General features: G+C 48.9%; 1 protein-coding gene across 11 annotated transcripts in view; it reads right to left on the minus strand.

Moving 5' to 3' along the window:
• cracd (capping protein inhibiting regulator of actin dynamics) overlaps positions 1 to 27,370 on the minus strand; it is a 343,220-nt gene that overhangs the window by 34,171 nt on the left and 281,679 nt on the right. For 9 of the 11 annotated variants that reach the window (XM_038791140.1, XM_038791139.1, XM_038791145.1 and 6 more), the window contains 3 exons: positions 25,573 to 25,641; positions 21,361 to 21,552; positions 17,601 to 20,112 (listed from right to left, as the gene is read on the minus strand). In XM_038791140.1, coding sequence (XP_038647068.1) covers positions 17,601 to 20,112; positions 21,361 to 21,552; positions 25,573 to 25,641 — 2,773 coding nt within the window. The remainder of the gene's footprint in view (positions 1 to 17,600; positions 20,113 to 21,360; positions 21,553 to 25,572; positions 25,642 to 27,370) is intronic. The other 2 variants (XM_038791146.1, XM_038791137.1) reach the window with 2 other exon arrangements.

The following is a 27,370-nucleotide window of genomic DNA, read 5'->3' on the forward strand; positions in this document are numbered from 1 at the left end:
TAGATAGGATTGCAGGTGGAGGGGTTCCCCTTGCTGCCCCCACGAGGGGTGCGGGATCGGTTGCTCTCGGGGGTGTGGGTTGGAGGAGGGAGGATTTCGGACATATACCGGGTAATGCAGGAGGTAGACGAGGCCTCGGTGGAGGAACTGAAGGGTAAATGGGAAGAGGAGCTGGGTGAGGAGATTGAGGAGGGGACGTGGGCGGATGCCCTGGAGAGAGTGAATGCGTCCTCTTCCTGTGCGAGGCTTAGCCTCATACAGTTCAAGGTGCTGCATAGGGCCCACATGACTGGGATGAGGATAAGTAGGTTTTTCGGGGGCGAGGACAGGTGTGCTAGGTGCTCGGGGAGCCCAGCGAACCACGCCCATATGTTTTGGGCGTGCCCAGCGCTGGGGGAGTTTTGGAAGGGGGTAGCAAGGACAGTGTCGAGGGTGGTGGGATCCAGGGTCAAACCAGGCTGGGAACTCGCAATTTCTGGGGTTGCAGTGGAGCCGGGAATGCAGGAGGCGAAAGAGGCCGGTGTTCTGGCCTTTGCGTCCCTAGTAGCCCGGCGGAGGATTCTTCTTCAATGGAAGGATGCGAGGCCCCCAAGCGTGGAGGCCTGGATCAATGATATGGCGGGGTTCATCAAATTGGAGAAGGTGAAATTTGCCCTGAGGGGATCAGTACAAGGGTTTTTTAGGCGGTGGCAGCCTTTCCTGGACTTCCTGGCGGAACGGTAGGGAAATAGACCGGCAGAGGGAGGGGGGGGGGGGGAGGGGAGGGGAGGGGGGGAGGGGGGGAGGGGGGGAGGGAGGGGGGGAGGGGGGGGTTGGATCGGGGGGAGGGAGAACTGTGTACATGGATCTGTGGGATGTGGCGGATGTTATCACTTTCCCTTTTGTTGTTGGGTGTTCTTTTTTTCTTCTTCTTTTGTTTGTAGTTGCTTTTGAAGTTGGGTGGGAATTGTTCTTGGGGTGTTACCGCGGTTGTTTTGTTAATAGAGTTGAGTTGTTTATATTTTGTAAAAATTTCAATAAAATTTTTTTTTTTTTAAAACTAGATAGGATCGTCATTCCTCAAAGCATGCAAGCTATGGTGCTCAGACAGATCCATGAGGGTCACCTTGGGGTCGAAAAAATGTTGATGCAGCGCTCGGGAGGCGGTTTATTGGCCGGGCATCAACCAGGACATTGCTGACATGGTCCTCAACTGCCCGACCTGTCAGGTTTCAACCGGCTCAGCCCAAGGAAACACTGCAACAGCACAAGCTTGTGACCTCTCCGTGGTATGAAGTGGGGGTAGACCTCTTTCACGCCAAGGGGCGTGACTACGTGCTCTTGGTCAACTGCTTCTCCAGCTACCCAGAAGTGGTTAAATAGTTGGACCTCACGTCCAAGTCAGTCATCAAAGCCTGCAGAGACGTATGCCAGGCACGTGATACCACTCACGGTAATGAGTGACAACGGTCCATGTTTCTACAGCCAAGAGTGGTCCGACTTTGCATGGTCCTACAACTTCAGTCACATCACCTCCAGTCCCCATTACCCGCAATCAAACTGGAAGGCCGAAAAAGGGGTCCATATTGTCAAGCGGTTGTTGTGCAAGGCTGCAGACTCAGCCTCGGATTTCAACTTGGTGCTGCTGGCCTACAGGGCAGCCCCTCTGTCGACTGGTTTGTCTCCGGCGCAGATGCTCATGAACCGCAACCTGAGGACGACTGTTCCAGCCATTCATATCCCAGACCTTAACCACCCATGGTGCTGCAAAAAATGCAGCAATCCAGGGACCAGCAGAAGATCATGTATGATGCTCATGCCACGGATCTGCCTGCGCTGGCTCCAGCAGATGTTGTTCGCATCCAGTTGCCTGAGGGAGGTTGGTCGGCCCCAGTTGTTGTTGTCAGGAAGGCCGCCCCAAGGTCTTTCATTGTTCAAATGGCTGACGGCTCCGTTCTACGGCGCAACAGGAGGGCGCTGCGGAGAGCTCCCCGCCCACCACTTGACCACAATGCTCCGCTAGTTATCATGCTTCCTCCGGACGTCTCCTGCCACGAGGCCACCGATCTGCCAGCGATCCTGCCTGTCCACGAGGCCACCACAATGGCAGCAATCCCGCCTGTCCACGAGGCCACCACAATGGCAGCAATCCCGCCTGTCCACGAGACCACCGCAATGGCAGCAATCCCACCTGTCCACGAGGCCGCCACAATGGGAGCAATCCCACCTGTCCACGAGACCACCGCATTGGCAGCAATCCCGCCTGTCCATGAGACCACCACAATGGCAGCAATCCCGCCTGTCCACGAGACCACCGCAATGGCAGCAATCCCGCCTGTCCATGAGACCACCGCAATGGCAGCAATCCCGCCTGTCCACGAGGCCACCACAATGGCAGCAATCCCGCCTGTCCACGAGGCCACCGCAATGGCAGCCATCCCGCCTGTCCATGAGACCACCGCAATGGCAGCAATCCCGCCTGTCCACGAGACCACCGCAATGGCAGCAATCCCGCCTGTCCATGAGACCACCGCAATGGCAGCAATCCCGCCTGTCCACGAGACCACCGCAATGGCAGCAATCCCGCCTGTCCACGAGACCACCGCAATGGCAGCCATCCCGCCTGTCCATGAGACCACCGCAATGGCAGCAATCCCGCCTGTCCACGAGGCCACCGCAATGGCAGCCATCCCGCCTGTCCATGAGACCACCGCAATGGCAGCCATCCCGCCTGTCCACGAGACCACCGCAATGGCAGCAATCCCGCCTGTCCACGAGGCCACTGCAATGGCAGCAATCCCGCCTGTCCATGAGACCACCGCAATGGCAGCAATCCCGCCTGTCCACGAGACCACCGCAATGGCAGCAATCCCACCTGTCCACGGGACCACCGCAATGGCAGCCATCCTGCCTGTCCACGGGACCACCGCAATGGCAGCAATCCCGCCTGTCCACGAGACCACCGCAATGGCAGCAATCCCACCTGTCCACGAGGCCACCGCAATGGCAGCAATCCCGCCTGTCCACGAGACCACCGCAATGGCAGCAATCCCACCTGTCCACGGGACCACCGCAATGGCAGCCATCCTGCCTGTCCACGAGGCCACCGCAATGGCAGCAATCCCGCCTGTCCACGAGACCCACCGCATTGGCAGCAATCCCACCTGTCCACGAGACCACCGCAATGGCAGCAATCCCACCTGTCCACGAGACCACCGCAATGGCAGCAATCCCGCCTGTCCACGAGACCCACCGCATTGGCAGCAATCCCACCTGTCCACGAGACCACCGCAATGGCAGCAATCCCACCTGTCCACGGGACCACCGCAATGGCAGCAATCCCACCTGTCCACGAGACCACCGCAATGGCAGCAATCCCACAGCAATCCCGCCTGTCCACGAGGCCACCGCAATGGCAGCAATCCCGCCTGTCCACGAGACCACCGCAATGGCAGCAATCCCACCTGTCCACGAGACCACCGCAATGGCAGCAATCCCGCCTGTCCACGGGACCCACTGCAATGGCAGCAATCCCACCTGTCCACGGGACCACCGCAATGGCAGCCATCCCGCCTGTCCACGACACCACCGCAATGGCAGCAATCCCGCCTGTCCACGAGGCCACCGCAATGGCAGCCATCCCGCCTGTCCACGGGACCACCGCAATGGCAGCCATCCTGCCTGTCCACGAGGCCACCGCAATGGCAGCAATCCCGCCTGTCCACGAGACCCACCGCATTGGCAGCAATCCCACCTGTCCACGAGACCACCGCAATGGCAGCAATCCCACCTGTCCACGAGGCCACCACAATGGCAGCAATCCCACAGCAATCCCGCCTGTCCACGAGACCACCGCAATGGCAGCAATCCCACCTGTCCACGGGACCACCGCAATGGCAGCCATCCTGCCTGTCCACGAGGCCACCGCAATGGCAGCAATCCCGCCTGTCCACGAGACCCACCGCATTGGCAGCAATCCCACCTGTCCACGAGACCACCGCAATGGCAGCAATCCCACCTGTCCACGAGACCACCGCAATGGCAGCAATCCCACAGCAATCCCGCCTGTCCACGAGACCACCGCAATGGCAGCAATCCCACCTGTCCACGGGACCACCGCAATGGCAGCCATCCCGCCTGTCCACGAGACCACCGCAATGGCAGCAATCCCACCTGTCCACGAGACCACCGCAATGGCAGCAATCCCACCTGTCCACGGGACCACCGCAATGGCAGCCATCCTGCCTGTCCACGAGGCCACCGCAATGGCAGCAATCCCGCCTGTCCACGAGACCCACCGCATTGGCAGCAATCCCACCTGTCCACGAGACCACCGCAATGGCAGCAAACCCACCTGTCCACGAGACCACCGCAATGGCAGCAATCCCACAGCAATCCCGCCTGTCCACGAGACCACCGCAATGGCAGCAATCCCACCTGTCCACGAGGCCACCGCAATGGCAGCAATCCCGCCTGTCCACGAGACCACCGCAATGGCAGCAATCCCGCCTGTCCACGGGACCCACTGCAATGGCAGCAATCCCGCCTGTCCATGAGACCACCACAATGGCAGCAATCCCGCCTGTCCACGACACCACCGCAATGGCAGCAATCCTGCCTGTCCACGAGACCGCCGCAATGGCAGCAATCCCACAGCAATCCCACCTGTCCATGAGACCACTGCAATGGCAGCAATCCCGCCTGTCCACGAGGCCACCACAATGGCAGCAATCCCGCCTGTCCACGAGACCACCGCAATGGCAGCAATCCCGCCTGTCCACGACACCGCCACAATGGCAGCAATCCCGCCTGTCCATGAGACCACCACAATGGCAGCAATCCCGCCTGTCCACGAGGCCACCGCAACGGCAGCAATCCCGCCTGTCCATGAGACCACCGCAATGGCAGCAATCCCGCCTGTCCAGGAGACCACCGCAATGGCAGCCATCCTGCCTGTCCACGGGACCACCGCAATGGCAGCAATCCCGCCTGTCCACGAGACCACCGCAATGGCAGCCAATTCGCCTGTCCACGAGACCACCACAATGGCAGCCATCCCGCCTGTCCACGAGGCCACCGCAACGGCAGCAATCCCGCCTGTCCACGAGACCACTGCAATGGCAGCAATCCCGCCTGTCCACGAGGCCACCGCAATGGCAGCAATCCCACCTGTCCACGAGACCACCGCAATGGCAGCAATCCCGCCTGTCCATGAGACCACCGCAATGGCAGCAATCCCGCCTGTCCACGAGACCACCGCAATGGCAGCAATCCCGCCTGTCCACGAGACCACTGCAATGGCAGCAATCCCACCTGTCCATGAGACCACCGCAATGGCAGCCATCCCGCCTGTCCACGACACCGCCTCAATGGCAGCAATCCCGCCTGTCCATGAGACCACCGCAATGGCAGCCATCCCGCCTGTCCACGAGACCACCGCATTGGCAGCAATCCCGCCTGTCCACGAGACCATCGCAATGGCAGCCATCCCGCCTGTCCACGAGACCACCACAATGGCAGCAATCCCGCCTGTCCACGAGGCCACCGCAATAGCAGCAATCCCACCTGTCCATGAGACCACCGCAATGGCAGCAATCCCGCCTGTCCATGAGGCCACCGCAATAGCAGCAATCCCACCTGTCCATGAGACCACCGCAATGGCAGCAATCCCGCCTGTCCACGAGGCCACCGCAATGGCAGCAATCCCACCTGTCCACGAGGCCACCGCAATGGCAGCAATCCCGCCTGTCCATGAGACCACCGCAATGGCAGCAATCCCACCTGTCCACGAGGCCACCGCAATGGCAGCCATCCCGCCTGTCCAAGTGCCGGCGTCTCCTGCTCCACCTCTGCAGCGATTGACAAGAATTCGTCGCCCACCTCAAAGACTGAATCTGTAGACTTACCTCTTGTAAATTTTGTTCAGTTTGCTCTGTATCTGCACGATAGACACCTTCCCATGTACATATGTTCATTAACTCACCACTTGTACATAGTCAGGCATGTATATACTTCCACTTCCAAAATTTATTTGAAAAAAAAGGGAGATGTCATAATATCCACTCATGTATATAATGAGATGCAGACAGGCAGTGATTGACACACAGGATGACCAATGAACACACAACACAGAACAACCAATCACCAGACAAGACACCACCACAATAAAGCCCACAGGGCATTAAGACTCTCCCTCTCTCAGGACCCAGCTACTGAGATAGTCAGAGTGCACAAGTTAGTGAGCACTATTACCATGCGGTAGCTAGTAAGTCTGGTCAAGCCAGTATGAGGTCATCAGTTGGATTAGTAGAGTGTCAACCCACAGCTGAACATGTACAGCAGTCCACTAGTTAAATAAAACAGTGTTGGATCACCTTCTGTGTCAGACGTCTGTTTCTAGCTTCACTGCATCCAGTTGCAGTCAACGTCGAACCAACCTGCCTAACACATCAGCACCGTGAGGCAGCAGTGTTATAGAAGTTATAGAACAGTACAGCACAGAACAGGCCCTTCGGCCCTCGATGTTGTGCCGAGCAATGATCACCCTACTTAAACCCACGTAACCCGTATACCCGTAACCCAACAATCCCCCCATTAACCTTACACTACGGGCAATTTAGCATGGCCAATCCACCTAACCCGCACATCTTTGGACTGTGGGAGGAAACCGGAGCACCCGGAGGAAACCCACGCACACACGGGGAGGACGTGCAGACTCCATACAGACAGTGACCCAGCTGGGCATCGAACCTGGGACCCTGGAGCTGTGAAGCATTGATGCTAACCACCATGCTACCGTGAGGCCCCTAACAGTGCTCACCACTGTTTATCTTTTGTAACAACAAATCACAGAAAATTTGACTTTGTGATGTAATAAGCACAGGAAAAAAAAAATCAGAATTCTTATTATACTTATCACTCTCTTACTGTAGATGCCTTACTCTGTGTCTAATATTAAGAGTATCAGTGACGTTGTGGTATTATCACTGGGCTGGTAACCCAGAGCCCCAGAGTAATGCTCTGGTGGCCCTGGTTCAAATGTAGATGGTGAAATGTGAATTCAGTAAAAATCTGGAATTAAAATTCTAATGATAACCATGAAACCATTGTCGATTGTCATAACAATCCACCTGGTTCAATAATATCCTTTAGGGAAGGAAATCTGCCATCATGACCTGGTCTGGCCTCCACGTAACTCTTGGCCCACAGCAATGTAGTTAACTGCCCCCTCAATGGCAATTAGGGATGGACAATAAATGCTGGCACAGCCTGCGATGCCCACATCCCATGAACGAATAAAAAAAATACAATTGAAAATATGGTATTGTTTAAGTATGAAATGCTACCTTATTATGGCGTTTGAAAATTTCAATTTTCCAAGTCATTTTGAAACAAATAGAAGTCTTCTCAATTATGGATCCAGCGTACATATGCATAATTCAGAGTTATTTTATTTACTAATCCATGAGAGAAAGTTATGGAAATGACACGTACAGATTTTAAATAATTTCCTGCAAGTGTTTGGACAGAAAAGACGGTGACTCTATAGTAAAAAAAAATAATGGTATAAAAAGATTGTAGACACAGTTCTAATGTAAATTTAATAGCACCATGGTGTTTTTAAATTTATTTTTCACCATTCTTTGGGTAAATAGGTTTCTTCTGAGTTCCCTATTTGATTTCCTGATAACAATATGATGACTTCTGACTATGCTCCTCACTACAAGAGAACATATTTGCTCTATATCCACTCTATCAAAACCTTTCACAATTTTCTTTTTAAAATTTAGAGTACCCAATTTGTTTTTCCCAATCAAGGGGCAATTTAGCACGGCCAATCCACCTATCCTGCACATATTTGGGTTGTGGGGGCGAAACCCACGCAAACACAGGGAGAATGTGCAAACTCCACATGGACAGTGACCCAGAGCCGGGATCGAACTTGGGACCTCGGCGCCGTGAGACAGCAATGCTAACCGTGCTACCTACCTTTCACAATTTTAAAGACCACTATTAGGTCATCCCTCTGCCTTCTTTTTTTCAAGAAAAATAAATCATCTACTCAATGCTTACTTGACATGTACACATCCTAATTCAAGTATCATCCTTGTAAATCACCCCTGCGTCCTCTCCATCGTGTTCTCCTGTCATTTGTTTCAGTCCTCCTCAGCATTGACTGTCTCCCCCCCCTCCATTGTGGTGAGATGCATACACATATCCGTAAATAACTGTATACAGTATAACTGTACAAATGTATAAAGCTGGTCATCAGTACATGTATTGACAGTTATGAACTCTTGCCAGTAGGTGGAGCCAGACATACATCAGGTGACTGACGAGACTAGGCAGTTGGTAACAGGATGGATTGTAGGAAGGTGGCATTTCACAGCAGCTCTCAAGGAACTTAAATATCTTTGTCTGTACATAGGTCTGTTGGTTACCTGCCCACATGTTTAATAATAAATACTTGTTCTAGCTAAATATACATGTGCTATGCATGTCTTCATGATTGGGGGTGGGGGGGGGGGAAATCATAGAACACAACATGGTGCCAGGGGTGCTGGATATCTGAAGGTAACTGCAGACAAGACAATCCAAGCTGAAGACTAGGAGAATCTGAACAAAAGATTTCTCTGCCAACCTGGTGAACTTCGGACTTGCGACTCAACACAACACATGACGGTGAAGTGTGAGATGGATGGTTTGAAGCATCCCACCAACTTTAATTCTCGGGTGAGTGGACAAAAACTGGCATGTATTTAAAACAGCAGTTTGACGTCTATCATTTGGCCCGTGGTCTCCAGGCGCTGCCTGATGAAAGACGCGTTGCGTCGCTGCTATCGACAGCAGGTCCTCAAGCACTTAAACTATATAATCCCTTAGTTTTCCAGAGCGAAGAAGGATGGAGGAGTTACAATGAGGTGATTAAGTGCTTCGATCTACATTGTTCTCCTAGAAGGAATGAGACTTTTGAAAGATACTTGTTCCGTCCCGTGCCAAAAAAGATAAGGAATTGTTTGATAACTTTGCGACAGATTTAAGATTAAAGACCCAGTCGTGCAATTTTAGACAGTTGCAGTCTTCAATGATCCATGACCAAATTGATTTTGGGACTTCGGATGTTGCGAGAACGATTGTTGAGGGAAGACAACCTCATGTTGGACACATCCATCAGAATATGCTAGGCAAGTGAGTTATCTGCGCAGCGGATTGGCACCTTCAGTTCAGGAAATGTTGGCGCCAATCTTGGAGGCGATGCTGGTGCCATAGGTGATGTGACGCAGTTCAGAAAGAAACGGGATGTCAGTGTGGATGGCCATTTTGAGCGCACAATTACACAGCCTTACAAAAACGTGGTCTCGGTGTGAGCGGCCATTTTGAGTGCACCGCTACGCAGCATCAAAAGAAACGTGGTCTCGATGCGGGTGGACATTTTGGGCAACAAGCCCCATCTGCCATTTTGTTCCAAAAATGTGGCAACAGACACTTGCTGCAGCGATGTCCTGCATTTAAAAAAGCTTGTCACAACTGTGGCTGAACGGGTCACTTTGCCCGCCGATGCACCATTGGTCGGACAGTTGTCCAGACAGAAAAGATGAGCCCTGACAAAGATAAAGACGACAACAACCGGGCCGATGTGAATATAGTTTTGAATAGTGACTCAAACAGTTCAACTGGCCGAAACAGAAGTGGCTCTTCCAGTCGGCAGTCACAGTGAGGCAACGGTAGGAACTGTTGAGGACAGATGGACAATCCCAATAATGATCAATGGAACGCCCATCAGTTGCAAACTCAATACGGGAGCGAGGGCCAACCTGTTCCAATTCTCAGCGGTGCAGCGGCTAAATGTCAATCCTCACATCACTCCGGGAGGCATGCTTCTGAAGAACTACAATGGTCATCGGATCCCAACCATGGGAGCATGTGAGCTTGATGTCACCATTAACGAGGTAAAGAGCAGAATACTATTCTCCGTGGTGGAGAAGGAGTATGAATCGCTCCTTGGGGTGCAGGCGTGTGAAGAGCTCAGGCTCGTCAAGAGGGTTTATACGCAGAGTGCATGACACCCTGCCAACGTATCTCGGTGGAGCTGATTTTACAGGCACATCTGGAGGTGTTTTATGGTTTGGCACCCGATCCATCACTTACCATCTACAACTAAAGGGGGATGCCAGACTGGTCGTGTATGTGCCCAGAGGGGTGCCTGCTCCGCTGAGGTAGAAGCTCAAAACTGAGCTGCAGCGACTGACAGCCCTGGGAGCCATTAGGTGCATAGACGAGCCCACTGAGTAGGTAAACTCCATTGTAAAAAACGGAATGGAGACCTGGAATTTGGATGGACCCCAAGGATATTAACATGAACATTAAGAGGGAGCACTACCCTATCCCAAAAAGGGAGGAAATTCCCTGAAAAATGGCTGGAGTAACATGCTTAAGTAAGCTGGATGTGCCACAGGGTTTCTGGTAGCTCAAGCTCGATGAGGCGAGCACAAGGTTGTGCATCTTGAACACGCCCTTCGGCCATTACTGTTTACAGCGGACAACGATCGGTATTATCTCTGATTCATAAATCTTTCTTCAGGCCATGGAGCACATAGTGGAAGGACTGCCGGGTGTCCGTGTCTACGTCGACGACATTATAATCTGGGGGCCTACGCATGAGGAGCATGATGCAAGGCTCTTTCAAGTTCTTCAAAGAGTCAGCAAGAATGGCGTCAACCTCAATCAATCAACGCCAGTCGGCGTTGACACTATTACCTTTCGAGGAGACAGACTATCATCAAAAGGTGTGCAACCAGATGATGAAAAAAATCAAAGCCATCATCAAGATGCCACGGCCCACAGACAAAAAGGGTGTATTACCCATTCTGGGCATGATTAACTTTGTGGGAAAGTTAATTTCCAATCTTGCCTCCAAGACGTCACAGGTCAGGGAATCCATTCAAAAGGATGATGTCTTCCAGTTGTCACCGAACCAGAAGCAGGAATGGAAAGCGCGATGTGTTTCTCTGGCGCTCTTCCTGGCTTTTTCTGGCCCGGCCAAGAAGACCAAAGTCTCCACGGATGCATCTCAGGACGGTATTGGGCAGGTACTTCTGCAGCAAAGTGCAACTTGGCTGCCGGTGGCATTTGTATCGAGACCCATAACGGAAATCGAGCGCAAATCAAGAAGGAATGCCGGGGGCTGGTCACAGCCCTCGGAAAATCTCACAACTACGTATATGGGCCACATTTTTGGTTGAGATGGACCACAGGCCATTGGTTACAATAGTCCACAAGAACTTATGTCAGATATCCCCTAGGATACAATGACACATGATGAAGCTCCAGCGGTATGACTTTAACCTAATCTACACACCAGGCAAGTTTCTGGCTGTCACCGACACACTCTCAAGAGCTGCGGCCATCAATGAGGTCTGTCTGGGAGCTGACGAAGTTCAAATACATGTCGACCTGGTGGCTGTGTCACTGTCGATCTGTGACGAAAAGTCAAGGCTGATGAGGGCAGAAACGGCCAAGAATCCGGTACTTCAAAAGGTCAGCAGATGCCTCAAAGAAGGTTGGCTGAAAGGCCCCTGCTCTGCATACTATAATGTTCGTGCCACACTCAGTGAGGTAAATGGCCTTTGGCTTCCATGGTCAACCAACTGCTCAACAAGCAGGTCCGCATTCATATATGGTGTTCACTGAGGATGGCTCGCTTCTGCGCCAGAATGGTCGAGCGCTCTTCAAAGTACAACAACCTTTTGTAGACGGGCTTGGGTGTAATCCCAAGCTGGAGGAAGACGCACACTGTCCAGCACAGCCTGGCGTTAATGATGCGGGCGGCACGGTAGCACAGTGGTTAGCACTGTTGCTTCACAGCACCAGGGTCCCAATTCCAGGGTCCCAGGTTCGATTCCCAGCTGGTCACTGTCTGTGCGGAATCTGCACGTTCTCCCCGTGTCTGCGTGGGTTTCCTCCGAATATTGTGGTTTCTTCCACAATCCAAAATAGGTGGGTTGGCCATGCTAAATTGCCCTTCGTGTCTAAAAAGGTTAGCTGGGGTTACTGGGTTATGGGGATAGGGTGGAGGCGTGGGCTTAAGTAGGGTGCTCTTTCCAAGGGCCGTTGCAGACTCGAAGGGTCAAATGGCCTCCTTCTGCACTGTAAATTCTATGATTCTATGCATCTGCTGTCGTTCATGGGGAAAGGCCAGCAACTCATGAAGGTAGGGCGTGCTACCAACTCAGCCGTTGCTCAGAAGGTCGACCAGAATAAGGCGCAAGCTTGATAGACTGAACTTATAACGGAATGTCCAGAAAATGTGTTTGTGAATACTCATCTCCAAACGAGGGGGGATGTGGTTATATGCATTCATGCATATATGTAAATAACTATATATAACTGTACAAATATATAAAGCTGGTCATTAGTACATGCATTGACAGTTATGACCTCCTGCCAGTGGGTGGAGCCTGACAGACATCACGTGAATGAGGGGACTCGGCAGTTGGTAGTAGGATGGATGGCAAGACGGGCACATTTCACAGTAGCTCTTAAGGAACTTAAATATATTTGTCTGTACATAGGTATGTTAGTTACCTGCCCATGCATTTAATAATAAATGCTTGTTCCAGCTGGGCATACATGTTCTATGCATGTCATCACAATCAGGGGAGTTTGTGTGGTGTTTGCACATTCTCCCCGTGTTTGCATGGGTTTCACCCCCACAACCCAAAAAGATGTGCAGGGTTAAAAAAAAAGTACTTCTGAAGTGGAAAAAATGTTGCTATGTCAGTATGTGGAGCAGCTAATCTGCAGTGTCCCGGAAAACAGTAATCGTGCTGGCTGAGGGAGTAATTCCCTGCTCTTCTCCATGTTGTGCCACAGGAACAATCACATCCACTTGAACAGGCAGACAGGATCTTGTTGCTTAACATCTAATCTGACAAACTGTACCTCCAGCAAGAAAGCGCTCTCATAACTGCTGCACGGAAGTGCCAAACTATATTAGGTTCAATTCCTGCAATGGGAATTTAGTCACAGCCTTCAGATTTTGTGGCAAATTAGCTTAGCTGCTAACATTAGTTTAAAGGGAATAAATTTGTATAGCACCCAACCAATTGCAAAACATTTAATAAAGTTGTCGTAAATAAATTCTACACGTAATAGATGGCAGAATCGACCACAGGTAAATAGAAGGAACAGTGCTGGATTTGCTAGAATGTTATTTGGACTGTAAAGGTTAAACCAGGAGGAGAGGTTACACAAATTAGGGTTGTAATCCCTGTAATTTAGAATGATAAGGGATTATTTGATTGAATTAATGTTTCAGGCCCAGCAGCATCTGTGGAGAGAGATACAGAGTTAATGGGTTGGATTCTCCGCTTCCCAACGCCGGCAGTGAGAATCACGATCCAAGAATATTGAATGAAGGAAAAAAAGCAGCAGTGAGGTCGCACCCCATGCCAGGGCATCATGCAAATCCTTCATTGCTTGGATTTGACTGCTATTAGCAGGTTGCACGCTGTATGCTCCACCCCTCTCAGATGAGTCACGCGGGCAGGAGTTGGTGCAAATATTTACAACCGGGTCCTGGGTATCATGGCTAGTGAGGGAGAGTGAGATGGTAAGAGAACTCTCAAAACCTTTCGGCCTTGCTGGCAGGTGTCTGCCTGGACCGCAGGGAATAGCAGGGAACGACTTGGTGCCATGTCCGGGCACTCGATGTGGCCCCCTCTAGATCGGGGTGGCCTGGCTAAGACCCCCAGTATATACACCTCTTTGGTGCAACTTACAAACCTCTGGATATTCACACTGCTGACTGCTCACTGTATCCTGCATATGCTCAGAAAGCCTCTAGTCATTTGGGAGCCCACCCAGCCAGCCCCTCTGGAAACCCTCAGATCCAGCAATATTAACACTACGATGGGCATGGCCAAGCTCAATCACTGGCACTCCAGGAACTGCCATTCCTCAGTGCACTCATCAGAAACCCAGTCCCACTGCAGGGAAAGCAGGGAAATAACAGAGCTCACCTCAAACAAAGGGCGCATGCACCGTGGTCTTTTAAAAAAAAGCATTGACAGAACGTGGGTGTCACTGGTTAGGCCAAAATCTATTGCTCATCCTTAGTTGCACCCTCCCTGGCACACAGACCCTCTCAGAGTAAAAACCTCAACAGTGACACTACCAAAATCCAGGCCCCACATCACACAGCAGCTAAGGCCCCAGCAAATGCACACTTTCCTCAATCACCCCCATCTGTAGGACCTGCCCGTACACAAGCCTGTAAGACTGGAGGTGACGGGCAGCACATGTTGACCGTATCTACCACATAACCAGTTGCCAACCTGCGGTCGGTATAACACAGGGCCCACCAAGTGAAGAGACCAACAGTATACCCCACTGGGGGAAACAGGACAGGGGCCAGAGCCTATCGTTGCTATGGGTTGTGGCAGCTCTATGATTGACTACTCTTGGACCACAGGAAAAGCAGTTAAGTGCATTCTGCAGAGAAAAGGAGGAAGTGAGAGCACTTAAATGCACTTGATGTGGTCCAAGAGCTGTCAATCATAGCTAGATGTTCATAAACATTGCTGGTTACACAGCAGGTTAGAGATCCACTCAAGAACGAAGGGAAATTAAATTAAACAATCCAGACAGCTGGCTGTGTGCAGGTTGTCAATCACAGTCTAATACAAGCTGCGACTGACAACCTGCACACCTCCTATTGATGTGAATGAAATCTTTGCAGATCAATGATCGGAGGGGATTTAAACCCTGGAGATGTTGGGTGGGATTCTCCCACCCGCTGCACCCGTTTTCTGGTGTGGCGCACCCCTGCTGGCAGCAGAATTGTCCGTCCCCTCAACCGTCCAGTGGAGTTTCCAATTGTGGGCACCCCCATGTCGTCGGAAAATCCACGGGCATGAGAGCGCTGCTGGGGAAGCGAAGGATCCCGCCGATGGCGAATCCAGCCTGTGGTTTTCCCTTTCTTGGAGTTCACAGGTGCTGTTTTTTCTGTCTGAGGCAACAGGTGTAGGGCACAGATGAGTTTTTTCACTGTCTCTGTCTGTACAGCTCTATGGGACTGGTTTAGCACAGTGGGCTAAACAGCTGATTTGTAATACAGAACAAGGCCAGCAGCGCGGGTTCAATTCCGTACCGGCCTCCCCGAACAGGCACCGGAATGTGGCGACTAGGGACTTTTCACAGTAACTTCATTGAAGCCTACTCGTGACAATAAGCGATTATTATTATTATGGATTTCAGGCAGGGGTCTCTGTTATAATAATGATCTTCATTGTCACAAGTAGGCTTACATTAACACTGCAATGAAGTTACTGTGAAAAGCCCCTGTTTACACAGAGGGAGAGCTCAGAATGCCCAAATTACATAGCAGCACATCTTTCGGGACTTGTGGGAGGAAACCGGAGCACCCGGAGCAAACCCATGCCGACACAGGGGGAACTTGCAGACTCCGCACAGACAGTGACCCAAGCCGCAAATCGAAACTGGGAGCCTGGCACTGTGAAGAGATAGTGCTACCCACTGTGGTACCATGCCACCCATACTGGGGGGTGGCCTGTTATGGGTGGTGTCTGGTGGGGAGCTCTCATGGGGGATTTCTGATGGAGTATCTGGTGGGGGTGGGGTGGGCAGGATTTGCATTGTGGGGGAGGAAGCCCTCTGATGGACTTTGGAGGCGCCCACCTTTAGCATCTTAGCTTACTGCAAGGTCCACCGCATCAGGGCCACACTGATAAAAAGCTGCACCAATCCGCACCCACGTGTCTCCCGACCCAGAGGATCGGAGAATCATGGAGACAAGGAGAATCTGGTGTCCAGCCAGTTCATAGGATGCAAATGGGTCAATGGGGTGTGAATCTCAATGCCGCTGCCAGCAGTGAACCAGAGTATCAGCGCCGATCCCTTTTATTTCCTGAAGCGGATTTTCCGCCTCATCGGGAACTCTGCTCCCGGTCATGTGTGTCTGGACTCTCCGATTCTGCAGCTATGTCTGCAGGATCCGTCTGGACTTACGACCAAAAGGTCAGCGGCGCCCCCGCACCGATCCTCCACCTGATGGAGGGCTAGCAACTGCACCACATAATACCCCCGGCTTTACCTGTGGATAGGACCGGAGAATGGCTGGGCCTGTGGGCGCGCATGCGTACAGCGGTGGCCTGTGGCGGCGGAGCCACATAACAATGGCGCTGGCCGCGCGCGGAATGGCCTGCCAAAAACTGCACCCCGTAACTCCCCTCGCCACCGCGGACCACCCCCCTCCAGTCCCTCCAACCCCTGCTGAAGCCCTCCTGCCAGCAGAACGGCTCCCCACCCCGACTATGGCGGCACTGGACACAGTCCGCGGCCACTATGCAAGGTCCCCGAAAGTTGTGAGGACATGGGCCTCATGCCATCGGGGACTCGGCCCATCGGGGGCGGAGCATTGGGGGAGGGCTTCAGGCGACGCGCTGAGGCCGTCCCGAGTACGTATTTTTGAGGGGGTGGAGCAGCAATAAAATGGCACGGCCCCAATTCCAGCATAGAAACGCATTCTCCAACCGATCGCCGAATGGGAGTTCGGCGTTGCTGATCGGAGAATCCAGCCCTTTGTCTTCCAAAGGGAGAAACCTGTCATAATATACATCTATGTATATAATGGAGAGCAGACAGGCAGTGATTGACACACAGGATGACCAGTAAGCACACAGGACAGAGCAGCCAATCACCGGACAGGACACAACCACTATAAAGCCAGAGGGCACCAGTTTTCCCGCTCTCTCGGGACCCAGCCTCTGAGACAGTCAGAGCTCGTGAGCTAGCCAGTGCAAACACCATGTGGTAGTCAGTAAGTCTGGTCAGGCTAGCATCAGGTCTCCAGTCAAGTCAGCATAGTGTCAACCCACAGTTGAACATGTATAGTCGTTAAGACGTTAAATAAAATCGTGTTGCATCTTATCAAGTGTTGGAGGTCTATCTCTCGCTACACTGCTTCAAGTCAGTCCACATCGACCCAGCCAGCCCAACACATCAAAACCAGCCCAACCTTTTGAGTCCCGATGACTCTTCAGAACTGAAGAAGAGTCATAGGGACTTGAAACATTAACTCTGTATCTCTCCATAGATGCTGCCAGACCTGTTGAGTGTTTCCAGCATTTCCCGTTTTCTTTTCAGATTTACAACATCCACAGTATTTTTTTTAATTACAGGTTTTAAGTTCAACTCAGGGACTTTAGCACAAGATCTCGGCTGACACTCCAGTGGATACGACCGGAGGTGCCATCTTTCGGAGATTACATTAAACTGAGGCCCTGTTTGCATCTCAGATAGATGTAAAAGGTCCCACGGCACTATTTCAAATAAGACATTTCTCAAACAACACCTACAAACAGGTTATTTGGGCATGATCACATTGATGCTCGTGGGACTGCTGTGTTTCCTATAACAGTGAGTCCAAAAGTGCTCCATTGTCTGTAAAGTGCTTTGGGGAGTCACAAAGGTGCTATATGAATGCAAGTCTTTTATTTCTTTTCAGAATACAGTGTTCCTTAAGAACTGAAATGCATGCCCAATATAAAGTGAAGCACACTGAAGCCAAAATTCCTACAAAAGGTTTACACTTTGCCTACCTTTCTTAATGAAGTCTGACTTTTTGTCTGCCCTCTCTCTCCATGGAATGTTGATTGATGGGAAAAAAGATTTTCTACCATTTCTTTCCTCTTCTTCATTCTTTAATCTGTATGTTTGTACTGAGGTATCAATCTTCACATCTTCTTTTCTCACATTTGAATCAAGTGAAGTCTTTGTGTTTTTGTGATCTGCACTCTCAATAACGTTTGTCTTGTTTAAGGTATTGTGAGGGGATGGAATTGGTGTGAACCGTGTAGGCTTGGGCGCTAAAGCAGGTCTTTGAGATGATTGTGGCTTTGATGAAATGCTCTCATTTGAAAGTGCAGCAAGCTTATTTTTAACATGTTTTGCCACATCAATACTACTTAGATGTGTAATCCCAGTCTGTGAAATGTCTGAAATGCTATTTGAGCTGTCTTTCAAAATGTTACTATTCTTATTATCTTTTCTATAAGAATATTGCTTACCAGAAACAGTGCATGATTCATGTTCTTTTTCTTTTGAGGCGAGAAAGGCAGGAATTCCTTCCATGCTATCTCCAGCACTATATCGCTTCTTCCGTTTTTGTTCTCCCTGCTGCTCATAATGGAACCGAAGGGAATAGTGTGTCCTCCTTAATTTTATACCAAATGGTGATGTATCCATTTGCCCTTCAGTCTGCGTGATCAAATTTGTAGCAGCTTGGTTAAAAACTGGAGGTTGAGCTTGCGGCAGCGAATGTTCTTTCCTTGGTGTAGCAGGAAGACTTGGAACTAGAAACGATGGAAGATCTTTGGCAAACTTGTAACCTTCCGTCGCATCTGCTATCCTAATGTGATTATCTGAGTCTGAGTCATCTTTCATGTCTTTGGCTACATCTTGTACAATGTCTCCCGATGTCAAAGACCTCCTAGATTCTGAAGAGTCCATTGTGCAGTTACGTGCAAGCACAGTTTCCTCAGGCGTATCTTGTTTCTCTGTTTCATGAGAGATATTTATTTTCTCAGAATCATTGATTTTATTGCCGTCTGCCCATTTCTGCCATGCAGGTGTTATGGAAAATTTTGCATTAGCAGATAGAGTTTTTCTCAAGCTACTATGCACACCGGAAGCTCTGAAGGTCGTCCAGTCATCACTAAATCTGCCACGGGCTCTTCTTTCTTGAAACCTTTCATCAGAACTTTTAAGAATTTTTGCCCGAATGCTAGCCCACTCAGTTAATGCTGTTGATCTTGACTGGTCAACTGATTGTTCTGGATTGAATTTGGATTTACCAATTCTGGTGTCCTGATTGGATTTATTTGGTTTTTCAACTGGTGGTAAATCCGCAATTTTTCTCTCTTCTGAAAAACCAAGCAAAGTCTTGCAGGCAGTGTCCTTGATCTGTTTCAGATCAACAGCTGTACTACAAAGTTGCGCTCCCGTAACCAAAATGGCTGTGTGGGGAACATAAATTGAAGATGAGAGGCCTTTACCTGATTTTGAGGACTGCAAGTCATTCACATCTGAAGGAGGAACAGTTTCTCTGGGATGGGTCACAGGGGTCAGATTAACTTTCTGAAAAATGATTTGCTTTTCTACCGAAGCAACCTGGAATGAAAATGGACTTGGCATTGTTTGTCTTTGATCCACCTCTTTCCATCTGAGTTCCCCTCTACGTTGCTCTTCTTCCTGTGCCTCAAGGAATCTTTGCTCTTCTTGATTTAACAGCTCAGCCTCTTCTTGATTCTGCTCTTCTTCCCTTTGTTGTTCCTTCCAATCATCCTGCCTCTCTATTTCTTTCTGTTGTTTCTGCCCTTCCAAATCTTCTTTTCTTTGCTCTTCATTCAGATGTTTGTCTTCAGCTGCAGGGAAATGCTGTTCTTCTTTCCTCTGCTTTTGTGTCAGATCTTCAGCCTCAACACATTTTTGTTCTTCTTCCTTCATTTTTACCTCATCATGATATTGCTTTTCTGCTTCTGTATTTTCTTTCTCCAATTGATGACATTTGTTTTCATCCTCATTCAATCCCTGTTCCTCCATTTCACATTGTTGTTCTTCCTCATGGAAATTCTGCTCTTTCGCTTCACATTTTTGTTCTTCATCATGTAATTTCTGGTCCTCCAATTTGCAATATGTTTGTTCCTCCTCATGTATTTTCTGCTCCTCCATTTCACCACACATTTGTCCCACTTCATATGATTTCTGTTGCTCTGCTTCATTACTTTTCTGTTTTGGCTCATTTAATTTCTGCTCCCCCATTTCCCAATGTCTCTCATCTTCCTCTTGTATTCTTTGCTCTTCTGTATCCTGTTTTTGTTCATCTTCCCATCTCTTCTGTCCCTCCAACTCATGATGTATTTGTTCTGCTTCCTGCCATTTGAGCATCTTCGCTTCACCTCTGTCTCTTTGTTCCTCATCCTTATGATGTCTTTTCTGTTCTTGTGCTTTTTCCTCTTCTATTTTGTTCTGTTTTTCTTCATTCTCAGGAGGAATCTGCTCCTTCTCTTCCAGCTTACAGTCAATTTCATGGATAGTAATACTCCGCTTTTCCTACAAGTTGCAAAGATGTTAATTCATTTCAAAAACTTTGATATAATTTGCACCTATCCTTAATAAGAATTTAAATATCAAAGATCTCAGTCCCAGCATCAAAAGAACACCCCCACTACACCAGTGTGATAGTTTCCCACTTCCCTGAGCAACATTAATAATTCAGTGACAAATGTGTCCACTGGTAGGGGCTTTAAGGCATATAAACGTGCTCACTATAATTACAGTATGTCAAGCAGGCAACATGCAGTATTGAGTAAAAATGAGGTTAATACTCTCAAAAGAAGAAGAAACCAGATGTCTTATGATCACTACAACTTAAGTGTGAGCTGATGATTCCATTGCTTCTTCCAGATTTGATTTTTCTACTTTGGGGTAACTGTTTAACCTAACGGTATGCCTAATGGGCAAACAGATGGTAAATGCAGTTTAATGTGGTAATGTTTAATATTTTTGAATGAAAAACCAGGAGTGCAAATATGAAAAAAGAAAAGAAGTAATGGTAAATATACAAATATTAGTCAGGTATAGTTTATGCAATTTTAGATGTGCCGAATGAAACGAGCAGTCAAACCTCAAGGGCACGAGCGATGTAATTTCGCCAGATATGAGAAATTATAATTTTGAGTACAGACATGGGAGCTAAAAGGCTAAGAAATGAAATAAGGTTTCTGAAATTATAAAGGCCTCTATAGAGTAAAGAGGGAAAGATTATTTCTTCTGGTTGGAGTTAGTGACAATGATTCATTAATTTTAAATTAGCAGTAAGGGCAAGGAGGTAGATTCGGAGACATATCTTCATTTGGGGCTGTTGGAGAGTGGAATGTTTTCCTACCTGGGAAAGGCTGAGGCAGAAACAATTGCTTTAAGAGACCTGGGATAAATATGTTAAGCAGAGGAAGATACAGGTATAAGATGAGCAGTGGGATCATCTTTGGATTATACTGGCATAGGCCCAGCAGAGACACATGGGCCAAATTATCACCTTCTTGCTGTAAATGCCGATTGTTCTATACTTTCATTGAATACAGAAGCACTGTTAAAATTACATTTATTCATTCAATTATAGTGAATAACTTCACTGATCAGTGAATTATGGTTTAAGCTACATTTCAGAGTATACTGTAATGCATGATGATTTTCCAATGGACCCTCATTGACACTTCACTGACTTGTTATTGAAAGCTGTCCCAACATGAAATGTAAAAACATACACAAATCTCACGATAAACCAAACAGTACATTTACCCGTGCAAGTCTCCCAGGCTTTTTTGAGATTCTCTGATTTCTTGGCTTGACGGAGAGTTTATGTTTAGCAGCTGCGTTGTCCAGGCGGCTCATAGACTGTGGAACAGCGTCAAGGTTAATTGATTCAATAGTCCCACCAGAACTCACTGGAGAGAGTGGGCTAGTAGGCCATGAAGATCGAACAGGTGTAACCTATAAAATAACAGTTCAATTCATTACAGCCATCTTAGATTTTAAATAGGCAAAGTGTTACAAAATACATTAAGTGGAAAAGAAAATCTTGCTTAAATTAAAATTAAAATCAAGCTGGTGTAGATGATAAGAATATAGAATTTACAGTGCAGAAGGAGGCCATTCGGCCCATCGAGTCTGCACCGGCTCCTGGAAAGAGCACCCCACCCAAGGTCAACACCTCCACCCTATCCCCATAACCCAGTAACCCCACCCAACACTAAGGGCAATTTTGGACACTAAGGGAAATTTATCACAGCCAATCCACCTAACCTGCACATCTTTGGACTGAGGGAGGAAACCGGAGCACCCGGAGGAAACCCACACACACACGGGGAGGATGTGCAGACTCCGCACAGACAGTGACCCAAGCCGGAATCAAACCTGGGACCCTGGAGCTGTGAAGCAATTGCGCTATCCACAATGCTACTGTGCTGCCCCATGATGGAGATGTCAAACAAAAACAGAAGATACCGGGGCACTTCTTATCAAAGTTTCTATTTTAAATGTTAACTTGTTACTTCTCTATCCATGAATTTTTGTCCTGGAATTTTGCAAAGTCACAGAGACTCCAGGAAACTTCCAAAATGCTGGGCAGGACCCAGATTCAGAAATCCGACCCATTTCCAACTGACCTGAGCAAAGGTGGGAAGGACGGGTGAGGAGGGTTGGGTATTGGGAGAGGTGGGATGTGACTCCCACATTTAGGAACCCTGAACTCAGCAGGGCCATTTGAGTCCAGACAGATCCCATTTTTGCTGGAGCAAGGCCCTTATCCTGCAGTGTGGAATTGAAAATCTTTAGAGAAGTCGTAAATGGTCTTAAATGGTGAATAAGGTCTGCTGAGGTGTAAAGCTGTCAAGTTATTTAAATGGTCAGCCCTTTAAAAATGAAATAAATTTGCCTTTGTGTCTATGAGAGTTTTAAAAAATCTGTTCTAACAATTTCAATGGCACGATTTAACAGAAATGAAACAGAGTCCTGTGTCGGGGGTATTCAGCCCGGTGTTTTCCAGTGCTGGCAATGTGAAGAACAAGCGCTCTATTAAAGGGGACTCTGCTCATTTCTGGGTATTGGCGAGGAATGCCCATCTGAGGCTGCACTTAAGACTCATTACCTGCACTTTCAAGCTCTGCTCGCAAATGCAGAAAGAGATCAGGACACCATTTTAAAATAGCGCCCCGATCTCTAGACCTCCCCCCCCCCCCCCCCCCCCCTCCCAGTCAACTGTTGCCTCTTGACCCGCCCAACGGCCCAGCTCACCAATTAGGGGGTCACCGAGCCCCCACACCCCACCTCATAAGGGCAGGGCACCCCCGGACCCAATCCCGGGCATGGGCAAGATACCACCTGGACATCATGGCACAGCCAGTCTGGTACTATGACAGTGCCCCTGCCAGCCTGGCAGTGCCACCTGAGCACTCTGACATTACAAGGGAGGCATTGCCAAGGTGCCCAGGTGCCAGGCTGGCAGTGGCACATTGCCTAGGTGAATTAGGGGTGACAAGTTACCACCCTGTCCAAAGCCTGGCCATCCAGGGGCCCCTGATCCTCTAGTATACCCCCCTCCCCCGAATGCTGGTATGCCTGGTCCATGATTGTGGAAACCAGTGCTAAAACCAGTGCTAAATGGCGCCTGCTCGGGGCCTCCAAGGAGAAACCGTTTGATCCTGGGCTCCGGGTAGATCCAGTGTAGATATATTCAAGTGATACTGATTAGAATATGCAAATCTGGATCCCGACCTCAAGTGGGTAAGATCCAGATCGCGATGCCTCGCGAGATCTTGTTAGATCGCGTAAAGCTTGACAAGGCCAGTAAATCTCGCAAGAAGCCTCTTACGAGATTTATCGGCTTCGTCGCATCCTGAGTCAGACACGATGAGGCTGAGAGATCACGCCCAATATGTTTGTGGAGATAGCCTTAAGTGCTGTCAATATAGCATTGTCAATCTTTGGCTATGTTCTGCAATCTATCATTATTTCAGTGGAGGGGTGGGGATCATGGATTGAAGCTCAGTTTCATTGACAGATCAAAAAGCTGATTCAAGAACCAGTTGTTTTTGATGTGAAGCTATGCATACAAGCCTGTTTGTTTTGATAAGGAATCAATTGGTTAAGAGAATGTAAATGTTTTCCATGGACTTTCATGAATGGGAGTCTTTGGGCGCGATTCTCCCAAAAGGAGACAAAGTGCTGACGCTGGAGTGAAAACCGGAGTGTTTCACTCAGGCGTCGGAGTCCGCTCCTCGCCCCCTATTCTCCCACCGCGCGGTTGCTGTCTTCCCCTCCGCCGTCCGCAAGACATGGAGGATTGATCTTGCGGAGCAGCAGAGGGAAAAGAGTGCGTCTTTCAGAGACGCCGGCCCGACGATCGGTGGGCACCGATCGCGGGCCAGGCCCCTCCTGAGCACCCCACTGGTGCTCGATCCTCCCTCCGCCCTCCACAGGCCCCACACGCAGTGGTCGCGCGCTGTTCACGCCGGCCGCGACCAGGTGTGGTTGGCGCCGGCGTGAACCGGTCGGATTAGGCAGGCCGCTCGGCCCATCCGGGCCGGAGAATCCTGCTCGACCGGAGCGTCGATTCTCCGAACGGCCTGTCGCAAAATGCGACACGCCATTTTGGGGGGGGGGGGGGGGGGGGAGAATCGCGTGCAGGTGCCAGGGCGGCGTGGCGTGAATCGCCTGGTACTCCCACAATTCTCCCACCCGGCGTGGGGGTCGGAGAATCACGCCCTTCATTTCTATGGGGAACTCGGCAATAGATATTTTTAACCTTATTTAACCACTGTGTGGCTCCTGAAGATTCCTGTGGTGGATACTGGTTGAGTTGTCATGGACAGTGTAAGAGCAAAGGGTGGTTGGTGGGGACATGGGCTGGCTCGAGTTGGCATTAAGTTGCATGTGGGCAATAAGGGGCCTTGGGGACAGGTGTGGGTCATGAGCCGGCATGTGTGGGCGTGATGAACAGGGGGTGAAGGGTTAAGGTCAGCGGGCCTAATTTTTAAACAAGCAACCGGGACAAAGTGCCAGAGAGCCTAAAATAAAAGCAAAATACTGCGGATGCTGTAGCTATAAAATAAATAAATAAATACAGAAAATGCTGAAAAAACGCAGCAGGTTTGGCAGGATCCGTGAGAGAGAAACAGAGTTATAATGTCTAGACCATATGACTCTTCATCAGAGCTTTAGGTAGACCTTTAAACAACCGCCTTGGCTCTTAGCAGTCCATGTAGCTACTTCCAAGCAGGCCTGATTCATTGTAAGGGTTGTAGTAGTCTCATAAAGACGTTTTGAGGCTTGTGAACATTAATTGATAACACATAACTTTAGACATACCTCTAAGGTATAGCTCTGACTCAGTCATTTTCGTCGTGCTTGCTTCTACCAGACTACTACTGTACTATCATGTGACTCTGCATCATAATATGGGTGGTACTATTTCCCCAGCTCCCCCTGAACCCTTGCTATGTGAATACCCTTAATTTACAACTCCATTCTGCATCAGCGTTTCTGGAATGACGATCATGCCATTTTAGGACACTTCTTCCCGAGGCAGATGTGGTGAGCTGGGAAATTGCCCGACTCAGGTTAGCCAATTCGGGAACGAAAATTCAGGCCACAGTGCTTGACTTGTGTGTTCGTTTATTGATTGATTTACTGTCACGTGTACCGAAGTACAGTGAAAAGTATTTTTCTGCGGCCAAGGGAACATATACAGTATGTACACAGTAGACAAAAAGAATAATTGACAAAGTACATCGACAAATAGTGATTGGTCACAGGGCGGAACAAGGGCCAAACAAAGCACTAGATTTTGATGATCCAATGATTCTATTTCTAACTAAAATATTGGATAGCCAAATTTATAAGTATTATAAAATGACGGCAGTTTTGTCAGCACTCCATTATCACATTTATTTCCCAGTTTCCAAGATGTAAATAAATTGGTCAACCATTTTCACGTGATGTTAAACTTGTTACCTGCTCTTCTGTTTCACTTCCTGTTCCACCTAAACACAAGGAGTTTAGCCGGTCGGATGGGTCATTGGACTGAAGAAGGGCAAATGAAATGGAAGGGTGAATTTAAAAATGCTGATGGTTATAAAAGTGAAAATAATTACAGAAGTTAAAATAGAAAGCTGCACGAAAGCTGCTTAAGTCTGAATGGAAAATGGTGATATTAAACAATGTAACAAAATGTTCTTTGCACTTTTGAAAAAAATTGCAATTTAATCTAAAAGGCTAGATTTTAAATTGTGCAGCAATATTCAATTCACCTTATTTCCCTATCATTCCATACAGTCAAAATCACTAAATGACAGAAATTGAATTAGGATTAATTCCAAAAATGCAAACCAGGTCTAATGACAAGAATTTTTAACGGATGCTTCAACAGTATTGCAGCGCTTAACCTACAGTCAATACGAACATACGAATAAGGAGCAGGAGTAGGCCCCCTCCCCCGGAACCATGCCCCACCATCTCAGCCATTCAATAAGATCATGGCTGGATCTGATTGTAACCTCAACTCCATATTCCCGCCTAACCACAACAACTTTTGACCTCCTTGTTAGTCAACAATTTATCTACCTCTGTCTTAAAAATATTCGATGACCCTGTCTCCACAGCTCTCTGGGGAAGAGAGTTCCAAAAATTTACAACCCTCTGAGAGCAAAAAAAATTCCCTCATCTCCACCTTAACTGTGTCTCCTAGCTCTGGCCTCTCCTACAAGGAGAAACATCCTTTGAGCATTCACCATGCCAAGCCCCTTTCGAAACTTGTATGTTTCAAGAAAATCACCCCTCACTTTTAAACTCCAATGGATACAGGCCCAGCTGGTCCAAATTCTCCTCATAAGTTAACCTTCCAGATGGCACAGTAGCTAGCACTGCTACCTCACAGCGCCAAGGACTGGGGTTCGATTCCGGCCTCGGGTTACTGTCCATGTGGAGTTTGCACATTCTCCCCGTGTCTGCGTGTGTTTCCTCCAGGTGCTCCGGTTTCCTCCCACAGTCCAAAGATGTACAGGTTAGGCGGATTGGCCATGCTAAATTGTCCCTTAGTGTCCAAAGGTTAGATGGGGTTACGGGGAATAGGGCAGCAAAGTGGCCTAGGTAGAGTGCTCTTTCAGAGGGTCGATGCAGACTCGATTGGCCGAATGGCTTCCTTCTGCACTGTAGGGATTATATGATCATGGAGTGAACTTTCTCTGAACTGCTCTTAACAATATTTATATCCTTTCTTAAATAAGGAGACCAAAACTGTACAGAGTACTCCAGTGTGTTCTCACTGACACCCTGTAAAACTGTAGCAAACATCCCGAACTTGTATATTCCTTTCTCCTTACAATAATCAACACTCCATTTGCCTTTTTAAACGCTTGTTGTATATCTGCATATTAACTAATGTTTTGTTATCCATACTATTCTGTGATTACACTATTTGTGATATCAGTTGTCAGTCTGCATATTCTTGACTAAAAATTCAGTAACCCTCATTTTTGGGCACCTCTGCCACAGAATACTGTGGGGCAGCACAGTAGCATAGTGGTTAGCACCGTTGCATCACAGCTCCAGGGTGTTAGGTTCGATTCCCGCCTTGGGTCACTGTCTGTGCAGGGTCTGCATGTTCTCCCTGTGTCTGTGTGGATTTCCCCCGGGTGCTCCGGTTTCCTCCCACAGTCCAAAGATGTGCGCAGGTTAGGTGGATTGACCATTTTAAATTGCTCTTAGTATCCAAAAAGGTTAAGTGGGGGTTACTGGGTTACAGGGATAGGGT

This window comes from Scyliorhinus canicula, chromosome 3 (genome assembly GCF_902713615.1).
Source record: "Scyliorhinus canicula chromosome 3, sScyCan1.1, whole genome shotgun sequence".
NCBI classification, from domain to species: domain Eukaryota; kingdom Metazoa; phylum Chordata; class Chondrichthyes; order Carcharhiniformes; family Scyliorhinidae; genus Scyliorhinus; species Scyliorhinus canicula.